The 23,552-nt window shown below is 42.0% G+C and overlaps 1 protein-coding gene across 2 annotated transcripts in view; it reads left to right on the forward strand.

Moving 5' to 3' along the window:
- Positions 1–23,552, forward strand: part of SLC27A6 (solute carrier family 27 member 6) — a 148,385-nt gene that overhangs the window by 112,465 nt on the left and 12,368 nt on the right. For both annotated transcript variants that reach the window (XM_069754017.1, XM_069754008.1), the window contains exons 6-9: positions 6,893–7,087; positions 11,368–11,458; positions 12,563–12,761; positions 17,142–17,239. In XM_069754017.1, the coding sequence (XP_069610118.1) occupies positions 6,893–7,087; positions 11,368–11,458; positions 12,563–12,761; positions 17,142–17,239 (583 nt within the window). The remainder of the gene's footprint in view (positions 1–6,892; positions 7,088–11,367; positions 11,459–12,562; positions 12,762–17,141; positions 17,240–23,552) is intronic.

Genomic DNA, 23,552 nt, shown 5'->3' on the forward strand with positions numbered 1-23,552 from the left:
AATAAATGTGCTGGATGTTTTCCTGAGGAGTATAAAAAAATCCACTCTAAAATGGTGCCCACTGCGCCTGCAGAGTAGCAGCTATTGGTGTATATAGCGGTGATCCGATAGTTGCTATTGCGCATGCGCCGACGGCGTAATCTTGCTGGAGAAGAAAAAATGAATTTCATCCTACAAGATGGCACCGCCTACGCTGCAGTAGTATCGGCAATTGCCTCTATATACACCAATAGCTTCTAATGCGCAGGTGCAGTGGGCGCCATTTTAAAATTTTTTTTTTATACTCTTCAGGAAAACATCAAACACAATAATTAACTGCACATTAAACATGTGATTATGCTGCAGCGTAGGTGCCACCACCTGCCTGCAGAAGGTTTTTTTTTTAGCAGTATGTACGTATATTCATTATATAAACTAGGGGGCAGGTCAGTGAGGGATCAGTGACCTATCAGCAATCTTCATTATGAATATCTAATCAGCGCACCACATAAAGACCCCCCCCCCCAGGCCGCCCCGGAGCACGAGCATATCATTAACTCAAAACTGAAAATAAAGATTAAACAACAACCACAAGACGGATTTCCTCACCCAAGGTATCATTTTAATTAGTATAACGGCACCGACCTGACACTGTGTGTAGGTTACTGTGCACAATCCTGTTGATAGGTTCCCTTTAACACATATATTAAGTAAAGGTGATCTCTACTTTTGATAAACGTATGTGGAAAGTAAAACTCTAGACCATGTTTTTACATTTAGCTAAATGGATCCAGCAGGTAATTGAACATTCAGGTCCATCCAATGCACATTTTCAAAGTGCAGGTAATTAATGACGAGCTGTGACGATCCTTACTCCAGAAATCTTACTGTAGTCCATGACTGAAATAAGATTTCTGATGAGGCGCAAGCAACCTGTCAAACACTCGTAATCTCTTAAGAGTCTTGTGCCTATAAATGAATCGGGAGCATTTCATTTCAACACACCTCTCATCAGGATCAATGTTGTTTACACTGGTCTTGATGAAATAGGCCATTGGTTCGGAAAAACCCCAAAAGTAACAAAATGGCCATGACTGTATATTATAATAATCTTTATTTTTATATAGCGCTAACATATTCCGCAGCGCTTTACAGTTTGCACACATCATCACTGTCCCCGATAGGGCTCACAATCTAGATAGATTGTGAGATATTATTACTGCACATGAAGATACCAAAATGATACTCCCTATATTGTTTCATAATTGCCCAAAAATGTACTGTAGTATCCAATTTATGGTCCTTTAATATCCCACATAATATTGCTATTGTTAGTTCCTATATAAATCAGCAAGGCAATAGTGGTGCAGTGCCTTGTATACTATTATGGTATGTGCACTCGATGATTGTTTGTTTAGGCTTTGACGCAGGTGAATTTCCACATGAATTCCGCACCTCCGTTCACTTTTGGCTTTTATGCATTTTTGTAAAGTATAGATAGATATGAGATAAATTGATACAATATGTGATAGATGGACAGATATTTGTGAGATTAATTAACCTAATAAATAAATTATTTAAAAAAATGACTTGGGGTCCCCCCTATTTTTGTTATCCTGGTAAGGTCCATGGTTATTTGGCCTTAATTTACAATCCTGCAGCCTACCAAGAAATGGAGCATCCGTTACATGTATTTATTTGTTTAATTTGCACAGCTTTTCCTGATTGCTGTGACGCGATGGCAAACGAGATAATCTTTTGGGGGTTGATGTCAGCTTTCTAATTTCAGCTGGCAACAAGCCCAAGGTTTAGTAATGGAGAGGTGTCTATCAGACACCCCCATTACTAACCCAGTGATAAAAAAAACAACACACAAAGAATAGTTTATTTAAAAAAAAAAAACACTCCCCCACACCTTGTTCACCACTTTATTACAAAGTTAAAAAAAAAAACATGAAGAATAACATCCTTTGTAATCCACTGAATCAGATGTAGTCCAAAAATGGGAACCTGCAATACATAAAAAGAGAGCATTTAAAAAATAAAAACAAGAGACAGTCCTTCATTCACCAATTTATTATTGTTATCATGTGAAACTGCAGACATATGAATCCCTCCAGCGTATGCACTTGGTGCTGCAGGGATTTGATTAGGTGGTTTCTAAGTTATTGACAGGGTTAACGTTAGGGGCAGGCAGACTAGGCACCTGCCTAGAACCCCCATTAGCCCAGAGGTCCGCAGCCAGTGGCGTGCCGCTAATATAGCAGACCATGAGTCAGGGGGCAATGTGCCAGCACCCCCCCTGCATTGCGCATTCAATTATATTGGCACTACACATGCGGAGAGAGCGTCACGTGACACCCCATGTCCCATCATACCCCCTCTGCTTCTGACGCAGTGGGCATGCGATGACGTAATTTCATTGCGCACCACGCTGTGCCAGGCAGTGGAACTGCTGAGGTGATGAGATGCGTTGCATCGGTGAACAAGGAGAATACTTGATGGCCATAATACTGGACGTCTCTGGTAATGCATTATACTCCTATGGGGCTGCATTATACTCCTATGGAGTTGCGTTACACTCCTATGGAGCTGCATTATACCCCTATGGGGCTGCATTATTCTCCTATGGGGATACATTATATTCCAGCGGAGGCTGCATTATACCCCTATGGGGCTGCATTATACTCCTATAGGGATACATTTTATTGCAGTAGAGGCTGCATTATACTCCTGCGGGGGCTGCATTATACTCCTATGAAGCTGCATTAAACTCCTATGGAGCTGTGTTACATTGCTATTGGGCTGCATTATACTCCTATGGAAACAGCATTATACTCGTGGGGGATGCATTATATTGCTGTGGGGGATGCATTGTACTATATGGAGGACTATAGAGTGCATTATGCTGTATGGAGAACTATAGGGTGTGTATTATACTGTATTGAGCTGCATTATACTCCTAAGGGGCTGCATTATACTCCTGTGGGGGCTGCATTATACTCATGTAGGGGCTGCATTATATTCTCATGAGGTCTGCATTACACTTCTATGGGGCTGAATTACTCTCCTATGGGGCTGCATTATATTCCATGGGGCTGCATTATACTCCTATAGGGATAAATTTTATTGCAGTAGAGACTGCATTATACTCATGTGGGGGCTGCATTATACTTCTTTGGGGCTGCATTAAACTCCTATGGAGCTGCATTATATTCCTATTGGGCTACATTATACTCCTGTGGGGGCCTGCATTATATTCCTGTGGTGGATGTTTTATATTCCTGTGGGGGATGCATTGTACTATATGGAGGACTATGGTGTGTATTATACTGAATGGGGAACTATGGTGTGTGTATTATACTGTATAGAGCTGCATTATAGTCCAAAGGGGCTGCATAGTATTCTATGTGGCTGCATTATACTCCTGTGGGAGCTGCCTTTTACTCCTGTGGGGGCTGCATTATACTCTTATGAGGTCTTCATTACACTTCTATGGGGGCTGCATTAGACTCCTATGGAGCTGCATTATATTCTATAGGGCTGCATTATACTTATATGGGGCTGCATTATACTCCTGGGGGGCTGTATTATACTTCTGGGGGGGGACTATGGTGTGCATTGTACTATATAGATCTCTATGGGGTATGTATTATACTATATGGAGCACTTTGGGGTGTGTATTATACTGTATGGAGAACTATGGGGTGTGCATTATACTATGTGGAGGACTGTGGGATGTGCATTATACAACATGGAGGATTGTGGTGCACATAATAATATAGGGAGGACTGTGGGATGCATTACACTATGTGAAGGACTATGAGGTGCATTATACTAAATGACCAATATAATGTTTATTCATCAAGTGATTGGATTGTGTATGCCGGAACAAAAATCATTGTTCTCAGCAGCACATCGCCCGATGAAAACTGCAGATGTGATGCTGATAACATGATATGTACTGAGACAGATTGATCTTCTAGTGATCATTCTGTGCCCATCATTCTTCCTCAGCCGCTGTAATGAAAACGGAAAACAAGCGTCGAACGACTTCAATATTGACAATCACACTCGTTTAAAAGTCTGAACTCAGCGCATGTAAATACAACCAAAATGTTTGTGTGATGGTGCAACATGTGAAAATTTAGGGCCCCACTTTAAACTTTTGCCAGGGTCCCACTTTGTCTAAAACTGGCCCTGGTAATACATACTCCCAGACAGAGCCCATCCAGTAAGCATGGTCTTGCTCCGTACACATGTATGCAGCAAGGTCGCACCCCAACTAGTGACTTCAGATTGAATTCACTGAAACCTAGAATTTTGTTCAGGGTTCTCCAAACTGAAAGTTGGTAATGTTGTACACATTCATAGCAGCACAACAATGCAGCTCATTAATATGCCAATATTTACTGCAGGGCCAATTATTCTGTGTTGTAATTGGTTGAGACCAGAGGCGTAGCTAGAGCTTTTGCCGCCCGGGGCTGTTCCCGAGTTTGGCGCCCCCCCCCCCCCCCCAAACCCCCCCCCCCCAGCTCAATACACACAAAGGTTACCAAAAATGGTTTTCCTGTTTTGTAGAACTTAAACTGGGCCTAATGGTGTCACCCCCACATGCCACACCTGTGACTTAATACCACCACACCATGACCAGGCCACATAGTGACCGAATAATACTACATACAAGGGACAAATACCACCGCACCATTTCCAGACCACATATTACCACCACATAGTGACTGAATACTACAATACTGATCAGTAATAAAAAAAAAACCACAATACTATCACCATAAGTGCCAGTATTCACAGGAGATCTGTACTTAGTATGCAGTGTCTGTGTAGAGGTAATACAGAGATCACTGGTGACATTATACACAGGACCTCTATATAGTATACAGTGTATAGTGTCAGTGTATAGGTAACACTGACTCACCAGTGACGTCTCTAGGTGAAGTCCTTCATCTTTCATCCAGCACAGACCGCCATCATTCCTTCCAGCCAGGACTCGTTTCTGCAGGAAATAACACAGTTATCTCGAGCTCCGCTTGCAGAACACATTACTTAATTTTTCACAACTTCTACATTACACCACATGAAGAAAAAAAGGTGATATAGTGTCACTCTGCACAGTAACAGGACCGCCCCCCCATTTAAAACAGTATACTCAAAAAATAAAATAAATACATCACTGCAGTAACAATATCCCTTAATTATCCCCTATGGTAATAATATTCCCCACCCTGGCCCCGTTTATCTCATTCCTGGCTCCAGCCATATGTTGTCGTATCCTGCCCTCATGAGTATCCATTCTACCCCATATGATCTCCCCATCCTGCCCCACCAGCCTCCATCGTATCCGTCCTGCCCCATGATCCAATCCTGCCCCGTGTCTCCAATCATGCCCCGTATCTACATTCTGCCCATGCCTCAAGTCCTGCCCCCAGTGTGTCCAGCATATTACCCCCATGTTGTCCAGCAATCTGCCCCAGTGTGTCCAGCATATTACCCCCATGTTGTCCAGCAATCTGCCCCAGTGTGTCCAGCATATTACCCCCATGTTGTCCAGCAATCTGCCCCAGTGTGTCCAGCATATTACCCCCAGTGTGTCCAGCAATCTGCCCCAGTATGTCCAGCATATTACCCCCAGTGTGTCCAGCAATCTGCCCTCAGTGTGTCCAGCAATCTGCCCCAGTGTCCAGCCATTCCCCAGTGGGTCCAGCAGTCTGCCCCAGTGTGTCCAGCATATTACCCCCAGTGTCCAGCATTGCCCCAGTGTGTCCAGTATATTACCCCCAGTGTGTCCAGCAATCTGCCCCAGTGTCCAGCATTGCCCCAGTGTGTCCAGAAGTCTGCCCCAGGGTCTCCAGCATTGCCTCAATGTGTCCAGAAATCTGCCCCAGGGTCTCCAGTATTGCCCCAGTGTGTCCAGCAATCTGCCCCAGGGTCTCCAGTATTGCCGCAGTGTGTCCAGCATTCTGCCCCATAGTCTCCTGTACTGCCCCAGTGTGTCCAGCATTCTGCCCCATGGTCTCCAGTATTGCCCCAGTGTGTCCAGCATTCTGCCCCATGGTCTCCAGTATTGCCCCAGTGTGTCCAGCAATCTGCCCCATAGTCTCCTGTATTGCCCCAGTGTGTCCAGCAATCTGCCCCATGGTCTCCTGTATTGCCCCAGTGTGTCCAGCAATCTGCCCCATGGTCTCCTGTATTGCCCCAGTGTGTCCAGCAATCTGCCCCATAGTCTCCTGTATCGCCCCAGTGTGTCCAGCAATCTGCCCCATGGTCTCCTGTATTGCCCCAGTGTGTCCAGCATTCTGCCCCATGGTCTCCAGCATTGCCCCAGCCCCAGACAGTCAGAAATAAAGAAAAAAAAAAAAAGTAAAATCCTCACCTCTCCCGTTCCCAGCGCAGGTCCGGTGCAGTCAGCGTCTCTCCGGCTCTGCGACGCTCAGGACAGAGAGGCAGAGCGGCGCGCACAGTAGTGACGTCATCGCGCCCTCTGCTCTGAGACGTCGCAGAGTCAGAGGAGGCTGCAGCTGCCGGCGCCGCAGGAACCAGGAGAGGTGAGTATAGAGCGGGGGGCGGGGGCGGGGGCGGGACCCGGGGGTGGGGGGAGCTGGCCCTGGTCGTGGCGGCGGACGGCGCCGCCCGAAGATTTAAAGGGGCGTCTTTTTTTTTTTTTTTTTTATCTTCTTCTCCTGCAGCGCCGGCCGCCCCCAGCATTGTGCCGCCCGGGGCGGACCGCCCCCCCCCCCGCACCCCCCTTCCTACGCCACTGGTTGAGACCTTATTTTATTTAGCAGTGGCACTACTTTCTCCCTATCATAATGAACAACATCTCATATAACATGGAATCTGTTGTTGATTTATAGGGTATAATCTTGATTTCATGTTATTTTTTGTGCTAACTCAGAGAGAAGATGAAAAGGATCACAAGGTGCGCATGGCTGTTGGAAATGGTGTCCGCAGTGATGTGTGGAGAGAATTCATCACGAGATTTGGCGATATAAAGATGTGCGAGCTGTATGGTGCCACAGAGGGTAACATTTGTTTTATGAACCATACTGGAAAAATTGGATCCGTTGGGCGCAGCAATTTCTTTTACAAGGTAAGGCAATTTAAGTTTTAAGCAAATAACTACCCAAGATATATTCTGTATATTCTGCAATTTCCCATTAATTAAGGTGTAATTAATCTGTCAAGTCATATAAATACTAAACAGTAAAAAAACTCACAAAATTCTACTCTATCGGTACTATAGCAATAGCCCTTGTCATAGCTCCTTTCTTAGGGTACTTTCACACTGCTTTTTGGTCCCATCTCAATGGTCCCGCAAAATGGGATTAGGGCGTATGCAGCTGTAAGCAGGTGATTAAAATGCAACAGCAGAGGCACCAGGTGGAAACAACAATGTAATTATTTTGTTAACAATACAAACTATAAACTGGGATACTGGAAATGACAAATCACAAAAGGACGATATTGACAAGTAATTATATAACAGAGGTACTGTATATGGATTCGTATACAAAAGGTATCTTCAGTATCAGCTCCAAGTCTACAGTCCAACCTACAGTGGGTTCGAAAAGAATTCATACCCCTTTAAATTTTTCACTCTTTGTTTCATTGCCGTCATTTAGTAAATTCAAAAAAGTTCATTTTTTTCACATTAATGTAGACTCTGCATCCCATCTTGACAAAAAAACAGAAATGTAGTAATTTTTGCAAATTAAATAAAAAAGAAAAACTGAAATATCACATGGTCATAAATATTCAGGCCCTTTGCTCAGACACTCATATTTAAGTCACATGCTGTCCATTTGCTTGTGATCCTTCTTGAGATAGGTCTACTCCATCATTGTCCAGCTTTGTTTAATTAAACTGATAGGACTTGTAAAGGCACACGCCTGTCTATATAAAGGTACCGTCACACTGAACGATATCATTAATCAGTGACCAAACAGCGATGCTGCAGCGATCGACATCGTTGTCGGTATCGCTGCAGCGTCGCTTAGTGTGACGGTACCTTTTGACCTCACAGCCCACATTGCATGTCAGACCAAATGAGAATCATGAGGTCAAATGAACTGGCCAAAGAGTTCAAAGACAGAATTGTGGCAAGGCACAGATCTGGCCAAGGTTACAACAGAATTTCTGCAGTACTTAAGGTTCCTAAGAAGACAGTGGCCTCCATAATCCTTAAATGGAAGAAGTTTGGGTCTAACAAAAGACCTGGCCGTCCAGCCAAACTGTGCAATCATGGGAGAATAGCCTTGGTGAGAGAGGTAAAGATGAACCCCAAGATCACTGTGGCTGAGCTCCAAAGATACAGTAGGGAGATGGGAAAAAGTTCAACAAAGTCAACTAACACTGCAGCCCTCCACCACTCAGGCCTTTATGGCAGAGTGGCCCGACGAATGCCTCTCCTCAGTGCAAGACGTATGAAAGCCTGAATAGAGTTTGCTAAAAAATACACATGAAGGACTCCCAGACTATGGATATGGACTAAGGATAGACCTTTTTGGTGATAATTCTAAGAAGTATGTGTGGAGAAAATCAGGCACTGCTCATCACCTGCCCAATACAATCCCAACAGTGAAACATGGTGGTGGCAGCATCAAGCTATAGGGGTGTTTTCAGCTGCAGAGACAGGATGACTGGTTGTTATTGAAGGAAACATGAATGCGACCAAGTACAGAGATATCCTAGATGAAAACCTCTTTCAGAGTGCTCTGGACCTCAGACTTGGTCGAAGGTTTGCCTTCCAACAAGACAATGACCCTAAGCACACAGCTAAAATAACCATCGAGTGGCTTCAGAACAACTCTGTGACCATTCTTGACTGGCCCAGCCAGAGCTCTGACCTAAACCCAATTGAGCATCACTAGAGAGACCTGAAAATGGCTGTCCACCAATGTTCACCATCCAACCTGGCGGAACTGTAGAGGATCTGCAAGGAGTAATGGCAAAAGATCCCCAAATCCAGGTGTGAAAAAATTTTTGCATCATTCCCAAGAAGACTTATGGCTGTGCTAGTTCAAAAGGGTGCTTCTGCTCAATACTGAGCAAAGGGTCTGAATACTTCTGACCTTGTGATATTTCAGTTTTTCTTTTTTTTTTAATTTGCAAAAATTACTACATTTCTGTTTCTTTCAGTCAAGATGGCGTGCAGAGTGTACATTAATGAGAAAAAAAATACCTTTTCAGAATTTACCAAATGGCTGCAATAAAACAAAGAGGGAAATATTTAAAGGGGCATAAATACTTTTCATACCCACTGTAATTCTGGTGGGGGATCAAGACCAGTATTTGGCGTTAACTGTGTCTGGAAATTTCTGCGTCTTTCTGCTCCTTGACGAGGGCTGCGGCTCTATCTCACTCGCCGCACCTTTTTTTTTACAAAGTCTGTCTGATCCACTCATCATCCAGACCCTGTCTTGTTTGTAGCCCTCCCCCTATCCACGCTCGGTACCTTAAGTCTGTGCTGGAAATAACGGCCTGTCTCACATGTCTCCTAAGATCACAGGCCTAGACTGCAGTCTCTGGCCAGGTATTCCAAGTGTCTCTTTGGTTCTTGACCACCAATTAACGTCTCCTCAGTTTGTATCGGCAGGGGATAATACTCGACTGTTGTCCGATGTTATCTAGGCTGAAAACCTTGACTGGTGTAATTTGGGTCTTCAGAGCTTAACCGTCGATTAGAGCATTCTGGACCTTGATCGGCATAGCTTTGGCCTTCGGTGCTTGAACATCTTCGTCTCAGTCTGGAACCTAACTAGTACCCACGGCTGCGGCCTAGTATCTCAGACACTGGAGTTGCAGTGGGACCATCTGCCACCTCTCTTGGAGCCAAATCCCCTCCCGTTTTGGTGCTCAGGATTATGTGCCTTAAATGACGCTGTCAGAGATTGACAGCTACATTTAAGGGATTAAACAGCAATGATCAGAGTTAGCTTTGGTCACTGCTGTTAGGGTAGGTGCCAGCAAGTGCATCTGCCTCTACGTGGAGTGGCCTCTGCTCCAGAGTCCGCTCTAAAACCTGCTCCATATGACCGCCCCCTGACGAAGCTGACGCGAAACGCGCGTTGGGGCCACAGCGTGGAGCGTCCTAATTGCCAATAGCTGGGTAAGGTCCGACAAGCACATCTATATGTATTAATATACTTTGTGGAGAGGGTTTCTTGAGCCTATGCGCAGGGCTCTGTATACCTGATTATGCTATTGCTGTAATTCGTGTTGGAACTTTCCAGTACTGTGATCTTGGCCCAGCTAATAATTGCACTAAGCACTTTGAATAAGTATTTTTTGGCATTAGGCTTATCCACGCTGTGTCTTTCCATCTTATTGCTACCATCATTCCTCATTTGGCTGTTTGAATTTGTAGTATTGACCTGTTAATGCTAATATGTTTTGTATTTATTGACAATGTAATAAAAATCTCTTTGAGTATTTATGGACATGTACTCCAATTTTTGATGGATTTTTCTATATTGTGGAGTGTTCAATTGATATTAGTGATTCTCTCCGTGAAGCTCCCACACTAGTTTTGTGAGCATGGTAGAGAAATCTGATTTTCATTTAAATTTGGCTTTTTTCTGTCCATACACCAGCACCTGACATGTTGGGAAGGGGTTAAAAGAAAAAATCAATTGAAAAATCAATATATCCAAATTCCCAATCTGCTGCTTCCATGGCAGTGCTGGCTTGGCAACGCACCTGCTCCTGTTTCAGTAACCTCCAACAATGACATGATGGGTAGGCGCATCACTACTTTAGTCAATCTCAGGCTGTACCAATCCCATGTTTTGACATGTCATTGTTGGGGGCCGACAGGATCTTGGACATTGAGGATGAATAAACGTAAGTAAAAAATTGAAAACTGCCAAGTTTATTTGTTGTTAATTTCTATTATTCAAGATAACTCATGATATGTTACTAGGCATTAAAATATTAATTAGGAAGAAAAGTCTTCCCCACTAGTGATGCAAAAAGATAGAATCCTCCTCTAATAATGTAAATCAGTAAATGTATAGGAAAAAAAATTACACAGAACTGCCTTATTTTTAAGATGGTTCTCCACTTATATACAAGTCAATGATAGTGGACTTAAGGTGGAAAAAGTTGAATGTGCAGACTGCAGTGGAAGTTGATTGGCCTTGTGGCATCCCTTGATGTTGATATTAGGACTCCGGTGGGTAAAACAGTAAAGAATTTGAAGGAACAGTGCTGATCTGGTAGGTGAGGATAGGTTTTAGCACATCGACTGGAACCATTAGGATTCACTTGTATTGTGATGGGGAGCCCTTTTAAAACATGATCTACACACGATTATCATGAACTTACCAATTTGTGTCAATAAATCGATTTGTTTTTTATTTCTGTTCTCAGCTTGTCTTTCCTTTTGAACTCATTAAGTATGACATTCAAAAAGATGAACCAATAAAAAACAAAGATGGCTGGTGTGAAAGAGTAAAAAAAGGTAAAGTGGTCTTTTTTATGAATACTTAGAAACTCACGCGGGTTCAATATTTTATAAAATATAGCCAATATGTGAAGGAGTAAAAAGTGGAAAAGTAAAAAAGGATTGATCTCACCCAAAAAGAGGGCTGACCACTATGTCCTGCTAACCGCAGATAGCGGCAGGCCTCTTTCTCAACTGGCTATTTGCACAATACAAGTATTCCTGAGCTCCTGATGAACCCCAAATGAGTAGAAACGCGTCAGGTGAATACTGAAAGTCTATGACTGAACCTTCATGGATCACTTATTAATACCCTAATGTTTCTTGTCGCAGTGGTTGGCCAATGCTTGGGTGATATCAATCCTTTTTACTTTTCTATTGGATACACCTAATGGATTTATTTGATTATATGACTTGATACATCTTATGGTTTGTTTATATAAAATACCCCACACACTGAATTCTAATTGGGGTGGTTACATAAAACGTATAGCATCAGTTCCATTTGAGGTGGTATATAAGGGATCGGTGACTTACCATTTTAGATAATTATATGCACGTATCTCATTGTTTCCACTCGTTAATGAGTACTATGCACTGACTGGCATTGAGATAACTGAATTTACTATATATCTCGCCCTGTGATTGATTGATAAGTGGTATTTATTGATTTGTTTTCATAGCATCAAAGTCTATTTCTCATTGGGTGTCTCCTCAGACCCTTGTTAATTTAATTAAATTTGAGTCCTTACTTCTGGTTACCATTCTATATTTTATAGTTAAAGCTATTTTAGTCATGGGGTGTATGCAACAACCTAAACAAAAGTACATTCTAAACGGTTAATTCCAGTAGATGGACACATTTTCACATTTTGTATCCAATATCTTGTCTCCCACATATTTTGACTTGGCTATACATCTATCCAGGAAGCATACAGTACATCTTCCACCTGAACATGGTAAAGGAATGGCTTATGTCTCAGATATCGGAAGATCTGCAGAGTTGTTCAGCTCCACATTTCCATTTGGATGTTCGCTGATACTTTTTGAATCATACTGTATGCTTTAGGAACTTTTTTTTATAAATTACTATTTATTTTTTCTTTCTACTCCAACCCAAAGGTGAAACTGGACTTCTCATTTCCAAAGTGAATCATGCTAATCCTTTCTTTGGTTACGCTGGAAATAAAAAACACACAACCAAGAAATTGTTGTGTGATGTATTTAAGAAAGGAGATGTTTTTTTCAACACTGGAGATTTGATGGTTCAAGATTACGATAATTTTCTCTACTTTCGTGACAGAATTGGAGATACATTTAGGTCAGTAACAACATTTGATGTTTTCCTGGCTTCATTCATTAGGGCCTCACTTCAACATTTGATGTTTGCTTTGAGGGAAAAAAATGGGGAAGTTGGATATTAGTAAGAATTCTATTATGGATAGAATTTATGAAACCACCCCAAGTCACCAGCAACAATCTATCTCATATGGAAAGACTAAAGTCACACACTTGTGGTAATGATTGCATGAGACGTGAGTTTCACATCTGCCTACTAGGAACCTGAGCTGTTTAGTCAAAATACTTGGTCAAGGGCACCATCGGCTATCTTTTTACGGCCATGAGAGTTTTCTGGCTCTTTCGACCACAAGATTAGCAAAGTATACAGTGCTTTTCTTGACATCAAATTATTGGAAACCTTGGCAGAACCTCAGTGGCTCCATAATAAGTTAGTAACAGTCTACCTAATGCTGTTTGCAGCCATCATACCACATATCCCGCCCTGCATCATGGTATCTACTGTAAACGAAACAAAGAGTTTAAATACATTCTTGATCTTGGCATTATTTTACTTGCAAGTTTGTAAAGCAGCTCCCTGCCCTATAAGGAGAAAAAAAATAGTATTCTTTTAACGCTTAAGGAATTTTATGAAATGCCAAATAACACTTTCTTATAGAATTAATGACATGCCCACTTTAGGGAATTTAACTTTTCACTCCTGAACATTTGTTTTATTATTTACAGTTATATGAAAAAGTTTGGGCACCCCTATTAATCGTAAGCTTAATGTTTTATAAAAATTATTTTTTTGCAACAGCTATTTCAGTTTCATAAATCTAATAACTGTAGGACACAGTAATGTTTCTGCCTTGAAATGAGGTTTATTGTACTAACAGAAAATGTGCAATCTGCATTCAAACTAAATTTGACAGGTGCATAAGTATGGGCACCCCACCAGAAAAGTGACATTAATATTTAGTAGATCCTCCTTTTGCAAAAATAACAGCCTCTAGTTGCTTCCTGTAGCTTTTAATGAGTTCCTGGATCCTGGATGAAGGTATTTTTCACCATTCCTCTTTACAAAACAATTCCAGTTCAGTTAAGTTTGATGGTCACCGAGCATGGACAGCCCTCTTCAAATGATCCCACAGATGTTCAATGATATTCAGGTCTGGGGACTGGGATGGCCATTCCAGAACAGTGTAATTGTTCCTCTGCATGAATGCCTGAGTAGATTTGCAGCAGTGTTTTGGATCATTGTCTTGCTGAAAGATCCATCCCCTGAGTAACTTCAACGTTGTCACTGATTCATGAACATTATTGTCAAGAATCTGCTGATACTGAGAGGAATCCATGCATCCCTCAACTTGAACAAGATTCCCGGTGAAGGCATTGGCCACACAGCCCCAAAGCATGATGGAACCTTTACCAAATTTTACTGTGGGTAGCAAGTGTTTTTCTTGGAATGCTGTGTTTTTTGGCCGCCATGCATAACGCCTTTTTGTATGACCAAACAACTCAATGTTGGTTTCATCAGTCCACAAGACCTTCTTCCAAAAAGAAATTGACTTCTCCAAATGTGCTTTTGCATACCTCAGCCGACTCTGTTTGTGGCGTGCTTGCAGAAACGGCTTCTTTTGCATCACTCTCCCATACAGCTTCTCCTTGTGCAAAGTGCGTTGTATAGGTGACCGATGCACAGTGACACCATCTGCAGCAAGTTGATGCTGCAGCTCTCTGGAGGTGGTCTGAGGATTGTCCTTGACTGATCTCACCATTCTTCTTCTATGCCTTTCTGATGTTTTTCTTGGCCTGCCACTTCTGGCCTTAAAAAGAACTGTACCTGTGTTTTTCCATTTCCTTACTATGTTCCTCACAGTGGAAATTAAATCTCTGAGACAGCTTTTTGTATCCTTCTCCTGAACAACTATGTTGAAGAATCTTTGTTTTCAGATCATTACACAGTTGTTTTGAGGAGCCCATGATGCCACTCTTCAGAGGAGATTCAAACAGGAGAACAACTTGCAAGTGGCCACTTTAAGTAGCTTTTCTCATGATTGCATACACCTGGCTATGAAGTTCGAAGCTCAATGAGGTTAGAAAACAAAAAAAAAGTGCTTTAGTAAGTCAGTAAAAAGTAGGTAGGAGTATTTAAAACAAGAAAATGATAAGGGTGCCCATACTTATGCACCTGTCAAATTTTGTTTGAATGCAGATTGCACATTTTCTGTTAGTACAATAAACCTCATTTCAAGGCAGAAACATTACGGTGTCCAACAGTTATTAGATGTATGAAACTGAAATAGCTGTTGCAAAAAAAACAATTTTTATAAAACATTAAGCTTAAGATTAATAGGTGTGCCCAAACTTTTTCATATAACTGTAATTAACAAATTCTTAGCCATTGAAAGATAGAAAAGTAATAATACATAATTTCTTGTCTTAAAAAGGATATTGTGGAGCATCCAACTTTCAGATCATTGTGCTACAGGCCTACCAACACTTGGATGACTAGGCTTATTGTGATGGCAAAGATGACACGGGGAGGCTGAGGGGGCTGGGGCCGATTCAGAATGTACACTATGTTAGAAGCCAACAGCTAAGATTTCATTGTCTAGGTCAATGACCTAGGAAAGTTTAAAAGGGAACAAAGATTCAACAGGCACATTTGCTTACATGCAAAAGTATTTCGACACTGCATACCCTTTCACCTATATTATACCAACAATAAACTTCTCTCATTCCAAAGTCATGCTATTCTCCCAAAAACCTTTTCTAGTGCTTTTTTATTGGGTATGCTCACTTTTGAACTGAAGAGAATAGTTTACATTGGAAGTACATTGCAATCCTTATCATGTATTGATCCTAAGATGCACCCATTAGCCACTTACGCCGGCTGCGAGACTTAAATGTCCATCATTGCTTGATAGCTCAGTGTCTACTCTACACAGAGCTTGTTCTGCCCATTTTCATTCATGGAATTGTACTTTTTACACCAAACATTGTACAGTAATCTGTCTCTGCATTATACAGTGGAGTAGCTTGGTTTGCACCTAGAGCAAAGAAAGTATTGTTCTCCCTTACCCAAATAATAATGTCCACTGACTGTCCCCTTATTAAGGATATGTATTTGATTGAAGATATCCAAAATGAATGAACATATACGAAATGGACGCTTATGTGAACATTATGAATCAAAGAGACTGGTTATACGTCTATGTGCTAAAAGTCAGACCTGTCAGCAAGTTTTAGAACCCTTATGAAGACTTTGATATAATAGCAAATTCACTTTTTATTAATAAAGAATGAAGTAATGCTTAGGAAAAGTACCGAATCATAAAAGCTAATGAATATTGATTAAAGTCCTCCTGAGGGAGGAGAAATTAAAAGGTTTTACCAATGATCAATATGATAAGTGATAATCTATATAAGGATGTACCTTTTCCGCAATAAATCAGATTTTCTGCTTGTGATTGTGTGGCCAATCATTAGTAGTTTTTCTCTGTGTATACTTAAATCTCTTTAATATACAATTTGGTAACAGACAATTAAGATGATCACACAACTTTAGTGTGACTCTAACACCCTTAAAACAAATAATCTACCTTTAGGGTCCACTTACATAGTAATGATACCCCACAAATTCCCCTGCCAAAAGTAATAATGCCTCCTTTGTGCAAAAATAAATTATATAAAGTTTGTTCTCACCTAATCTGAGTGAACAAGTCCTCTTATCACCTGCACACAAAGTGGGCCGCCACAGGTGTCACAGTGCAGTGATGCACTGCGCCCCCTGCATTGGGCTGCTGACATATTGTGCATATTGTGCATTGTTAGCCTACAGCTCCCTGCTCTAATATTGGATCCAATTGTATCAGCATCATATTTTTGCTGATACAGTTCAAAGTGGCACTGGCCCTTAGATCTTGGGCACTCGGCATGTTGACTGCCTTGGATCGTCATCACTAGCAGCATCACTTCTTACCGGTGCAACATTTTTAAAGAAGAAAATAGATAAATGAATACTTCTGTTTCTTTTAAAACTTTGGCCCCTAAAAATTTGCAGTCAGGCCAAGCAACCCCTCCCCTCCCCCACACTACACCACTGCATTGGAGGAGCTTAGTGAAGCTGCTAGTATAGGTTTTCTAATGATACAGAGGTTGTTTCTCATAAGATTCTCCACTCCCATATTTTTATGACGGCTAATGTTGCAGTTTATGTTCACACCATCATTTGGGTCTATCTACACATATAGCAATGTGACAGGTGGTTGTATTGTCCAGTTTACTTATGGTAGATATTTTTTTTTCCTAATTACATTCCTCGAAGAGTGAGGACAATGTTCCTTTGACAATAATTAAAAATGTGTTTAGAAGAAATATGGAACATTTTTAATCAAATTATGTTTCCTCTTTTTAGATGGAAAGGTGAAAATGTTGCTACGACTGAAGTGTCTGATATAATTGGAATGCTTGACTTCATACAAGAAGCTAACGTCTATGGAGTGGGTATATCAGGTAATAATAAGTAAGAATGTGGAAAAATGTCAGCCTCTAGATGTGCAAAGCTGGTGGAGACATACCCCAAAAGACTTGCAGCAATAATTGCAGCGAAAGGTGGTTCTTCAAAGTATTGACTCAGAGGGAATGAATACAAATGTACATCACAATTTTCATATATATATTTTTAAAATATATAGTAAACCATAATTTCTTTACAGCTCACAAATACTGTACTTGCTACTTAGTGTTGACATGTCACATAAAATTCCAATATAATGCACTTAAGTTTGTTGGTGTATCATGAAAAAATGTAGGGTCTCGATCGTTGCCATAGTGACCTAATGTCATCATGATGACATCCAGGTCACCAGAGCTAGTAAAGTTGCTAGATCATGCTCTCTGTCAGTGCAGAGCTGACAGTTTGCATAACATAGGGATCCCTATACTATACAAGTGATCAGCCTTGCAAAATATGATAGTCCCATAGTGGGACAAAGTAAAAAAAAAAAAACAGTAAAAAAAATTTTAAAAAATAATTGTAAAAATATAAAAAAAAAAAAAACAATAAAAAAATTAAAAGATATTGTACCCATGAATGAATATTTGTATGAAAAAAATAAAGAAATAAAAAGTACACATATTTGGTATTGCCGCGTCTGGAACAACCTAAGATAAATAAGAAACAAGGAAAAAAACAACGCTTTATCATCATACCGCTGAACAAAAAATGGAAGAAAACATGATAAAAAAGACGGATGTAAATAAACATGGTACCACTGAAAACATGATCTTGTCCAGCAATAAACAAGCTTCCATACAGCTCCATCACCAGAAAAATAAAGTTATAGCTCTCAGAATAAAGTCATGCAAAAATAATTATTTTTTCTATAAAATAGTTTTTATTGTGTAAAAGTGCCAAGAAAGACATAAAAAAATATATAAATGAGGAATGGCTGTAATAGTACTGACCCAAAGAATAAAACTGCCTTATCAATTTTACCACAGGCGGAATGGCATAACACCCCTCCCCCCCCAAAAAAAAAATCCTGTATTGCTGGTATTTGTTCATTCTGCCTCCCAAAAATCAGAATAGAAAGCAAATGTCATGTGTCTTAAAAAGGTGGCAATAAAAAAGTCGTTGTTAGGGGTCGAGTTCCCACCTTTGCACAGGGGGAATCTTGGGCCATCTCCGCTGCGGTCTCCCATTCTTCTCCTGCCGCAGTGGAGCCTGCTCAGCAGAGACGATAGTCCCAGCGTCTCGCTCAGTCTGACTCTGTACAAAGAGTTAGGCTACGTTCAGACTAGCGTTGCACGCCGCTGCGTCGGCGACGCAACGCACAACGCACACAAAAACGCGGCAAAACGCACGCAAAAACGCTGCGTTTTGCGACGCGTGCGTCGTTTTTTGCCGAAAATCGGACGCAAGAAAAATGCAACTTGTTGCGTTTTCTTGGTCCGACGCTAGCGGCAAAAAAGACGCAAGTGTTGCAAAACGCAACACACAAAAACGCATGCGTCCCCCATGTTAAACATAGGGGCGCATGACGCGTGCGTCGCCGCTGCGTCGCCCGACGCTAAGGCGACGCACACTAGCAGAACGCTAGTGTGAACGTAGCCTTACTGCTGCTTTCCCTGCTTCTGCCATTGAAGTCAGTGCTGGGCAGCGGTGAGCAGATGCTTCTGGGACTAAGTCCTGCTTTTCTTGTTCTGAGCATGCCCAGAGTAAGATCTCTCTGTGAAGATCAAGGGTTACATGTTCAGATACTGCAGCTAAAGCCATTGGTCCTTCAGGAAGGTCCTGTAGGTGCTCAGGCTCTGTGGCAGCCTCTCATTGGTCCTTCTAGGAAGGTCCTGTACATGCTGCAAATATTTAAGGCTCTCATGGCCGCACGGCCATGCGCTAGTATTTTTCTATGTTATGTATTTTGTGCCAGTGTGGTCATGTAAGTTTGTATTCAGGGACCCGGCTGAAATAAGCCCCTAGAATGCGGGCACCTCCAGCGAGGAGATTGTGTGTGTGTATGTATTCAGGGACCTGGCTGAAATAAGCCCCTAGAATACCGGCACCTCCGGCGAGGAGTTTTGTGTGCATGCATGACCACTGACTGCTCTCAGTTGGATAGTTAGCCTTTGCCTCTGTGAAGTCTAACAGGGCGCAGTGCTTTGCTTTCATGGCTACTCTGTGAAATAACAGAGTTAGTTCATACTGCCATATAGTTCCGCCGTTTGCTAGCAGCAGGTGGACCCCGGGCTGCGAACGCATCTATTTCAATAAAACATCTATATTTACTCGGTGCATTCCTCTAGCCCTAACAGTCGTCTTGTCCCACAAAAAAAAAAAAGCGCTCACATGACTCTATGGGCCAAAATATGGAAAAAGTATAACTCTCAAAATATGGTGATGCACAAAACTAGTTTTTTCAATAAAAAGTATCTTTTAGTGTGTGGCAGCAGCCAAACATGACAACCCAATATAAATCTGGTATCGCTGTAATTGCACCGACCAGAAGAACAAATTTGCCTAATCATTTATACCAAACAACAAACAGCGTAAAAAATAAATAAAACCATTTCTTCCCTGCTGTTGATTTTTTCATTATGCCTCCCAAAAATCGCAGTAATGCTATGCACACATTTATCCTGCACTCTGAAATATAGGGGGCTTAAATGTTTCTGGTAGTACAAAGACTCTGGAAAAGTGAAATATCTCCTTATCCTCCAAAAGAATTTCAGCAAATTCTCCGCTCCCAAAACCAAATTCCGCCTCCCTTCTGAGCGGCACAGTGTACCTAAACAACATATAGCGTCCATGTGTTACATTTTTGAAGCGATGAGAGTCTGTATAACTTACAGGTGCATGTGCCTTGAAGCACGGGCTGGGCATAACGAACTGGTGACTGCAACGTACTGGTCACTACAACGTACTGGTCACTGCAACGTACTGGTCACTGCAGCGGCAGTTTGCAATTTTCCATTGGCAACATTCATTGCTGCCTGTTTCTGGAAAATGTCCATCTACCATGGAATCAAAACTTGCACTACACATGTAGATAAATTCCCTAAGGGGTATAATTTCCAAAATGGGGTCATTTGACGGGGAAATCTGCTCTTCGAGCAATTAGGGGCTTTGTTTATGGAGTCCGCAAACTGTTCTAGGAAAATCTGCTCTCCAGAAGGCAAATAGCGCTCCTTTCCTCCCAAGTGTCTCCGTATGGCTTAGTGTACTGCACAGTCACATATGGGGTATTGCCACGTTCAGTAGAAATTGTTGGACAAATTATAACGCCATTTTACCCACTTCTTGTGGGAAAATATAAATTCTGTGGCTAAAACAAAATTTTGGTGGTAAAATGTAGTTATTTTTTCTTCACTGCCCAATGGTATAAAATAATGTGACACACCCGTGGTGTTAATATGATCACTGCACCCCTACATGAATTTATTGGGAGGTGTAGTTTCTAAAATGGGGTCACTTATGGGGAGTTCTGCTGTTCTGGCACCTCATTGACTCTCCCAGTGGGTTATGGAACCTGCAAACCATAACAGTAAAATATGGCACTCCTTGCCTTCTGACCTTTGCACTGTGCCTGAAAAATATTTCCTGATTACATGTAGGGTATTTTCGCACTCAGGAAAAAATGGACCTCAGTTTGTTTTAAAAAAAAATTTCCTATTAGCCCTTAGAAAAATTAACAACTTGGGGCTAAAACAACATTTTAGTGGTAAAAATGAAATTTATACTTTCTTCACCACTAAGTGGTGTAAAATTATATGCTGTCAATATGATTACTGCACCCCTAGATGAAAAATGGTCTGTGTTGACTAAATGGAATGATGATACTTTGGCGACAATTTTCAGAAAGGGTCTTTCTGAATCCGTTAAAGATGTTATGGTGGGATTTCCCACGCCTTTCGGTCTGAGTGATTTTATGTCTCTGGCCATTCAGATTGACCGGCGCTTGCGGGAGCGCAGAACTGTGCGCGCTGTGGCGTTGTCCTCAAAGCAGATTCCTGAGCCAATGCAGTGTGATAGGATTCTGTCTAGAACGGAACGACAAGGATTCAGACGTCAGAATAGGTTGTGTTATTATTGTGGCGATGCTTCTCATGTCATTTCAGTCTGCCCTAAGCGGACAAAGAGGATCGCTAGTTCATTTACTATCAGTACTGTACAACCTAAATTTCTGTTATCTGTGTCCTTGATCTGCTCATTGTCATCATTTTCTGTCATGGCGTTTGTGGATTCAGGTGCCACCTTGAACTTAATGGACTTTGAGTTTGCCAGGCGTTGTGGTTTTCCCTTGCAGCCTTTGCAGAACCCTATTCCTTTAAGGGGCATTGATGCTACACCTTTGGCTAAAAATAAGCCCCAGTTTTGGACACAGGTGACCATGCGCATGGCGCCAGCCCATCAGGAAGATTGACGATTTCTGGTGTTGCATAATTTGCATAATGCTATCATGCTGGGTTTTCCGTGGTTGCAGGTACATAATCCTGTGTTGGATAGGAAGTCTATGTCTGTGACTAGTTGGGGTTGTCAGGGGGTTCATAATGATGTTCCTTTGATGTCAATCTCCTCTTCTTCCTCTTCTGAAATTCCAGAGTTTTTGTCTGATTTTCAGGATGTATTCGATGAGCCCAAGTCCAGTTCCCTTCCACCGCACAGGGACTGTGATTGTGCTATTGACTTGATTCCAGGCTGTAAGTTTCCTAAGGGTCGACTTTTCAACCTATCTGTGCCTGAACATACCGCCATGCGGAGTTATGTTAAGGAGTCTTTGGAGAAAGGGCATATTCGGCCATCTTCTTCACCGTTGAGAGCGGGATTTTTTTTTGTTGCTAAGAAGGATGGCTTCTTGAGATCCTGTATTGATTATTGGATTATCGCCTCTTGAATAAGATCACGGTCAAGTTTCAATACCCTTTACCTTTGCTTTCCGATTTGTTTGCTAGGATTAAGGGGGCTAGTTGGTTTACGAAGATTGACCTTCGGGGGGCATATAATCTTGTTCGTATTAAGCAGGGTGATGAATGGAAAACTGTGTTTAATACGCCCGAAGGCCATTTTGAATACCTTGTGATGCCATTCGGGCTCACTAATGCTCCATCTGTTTTTCAGTCCCTCATGCATGATATCTTCCGGACTTATATTGATAAATTCTTGATTGTATATTTGGACGATATTTTGATTTTTTCCGATGATTGGGAGTCTCAGGTGGAACAGGTCAGGATGGTATTTCAGATCCTTCGTGACAATGCTTTGTTTGTGAAGGGGTCTAAGTGTCTCTTTGGGGTGCAGAAGGTTTCTTTTTTGGGATTCATTTTTTCTCCCTCATCCTTGGAGATGGATCCGGTTAAGGTTCAGGCCATTCATGATTGGATTCAGCCCACATCCATGAAGAGCCTTCAGAAATTTTTGGGTTTTGCTAATTTTTTCGCCGTTTCATTGCTAACTTTTCCAGTGTGGTTAAACCCTTGACCGATTTGACGAAGAAAGGCGCTGATGTGGCGAATTGGTCCTCTGTGGCTGTCTCTGCCTTTCAGGAGCTTAAACGCCGATTTACTTCTGCTCCGGTGACACTTCTGAGATTGGGGCAGGGGCTGTTTAGTCTCAGAGGGATCCTTTTTGTTTCCTTGATGAAACCGTGTGCCTTCTTTTCCCGTAAGTTTTTGCCTGCTGAACGCAATTATGATGTCGGCAATCGGGAGTTGTTGGCTATGAAGTGGGCGTTTGAGGAGTGGCGACATTGGCTTGAGGGAGCTAAGCACTGTATTGTGGTCTTGACCGATCATAAGAATCTGATTTACCTTGAGTCTGCCAAACGGCTGAATCCTAGACAGGCTCGATGGTCCTTGTTTTTTTCCCGTTTTGATTTCGTGGTCTCGTATCTTCCGGGTTCTAAGAATGTTAAGGCTGATGCCCTCTCTAGGAGTTTTTTGCCTGATTCTACTGAGGTCCTTGAACCGGTCGGTATTCTGAAAGAAGGGGTGGTCCTTTCTGCCATTTCCCCTGATTTACAACGGGTTCTTCAGGAATTTCAGGCTGACAGACCTGACCGCTGTCCAGTGGGGAAACTGTTTGTTCCTGACAGATGGACGAGTAGAGTGATTTCTGAGGTTCACTGTTCTGTGTTGGCTGGTCATCCTGGTATTTTTGGTACCAGAGACTTGGTTGGTAGGTCCTTTTTGGTGGCCTTCTTTGTCACGTGATGTGCGTTCTTTTGTGCAGTCCTGTGGGACTTGTGCGCGGGCCAAGCCTTGTTGTTCCCGTGCTAGTGGGTTGCTTTTGCCATTGCCGGTCCCTGAGAGGCCCTGGATGCATATTTCT

This window comes from Ranitomeya imitator, chromosome 1 (genome assembly GCF_032444005.1).
Source record: "Ranitomeya imitator isolate aRanImi1 chromosome 1, aRanImi1.pri, whole genome shotgun sequence".
Lineage (NCBI taxonomy): Eukaryota > Metazoa > Chordata > Amphibia > Anura > Dendrobatidae > Ranitomeya > Ranitomeya imitator.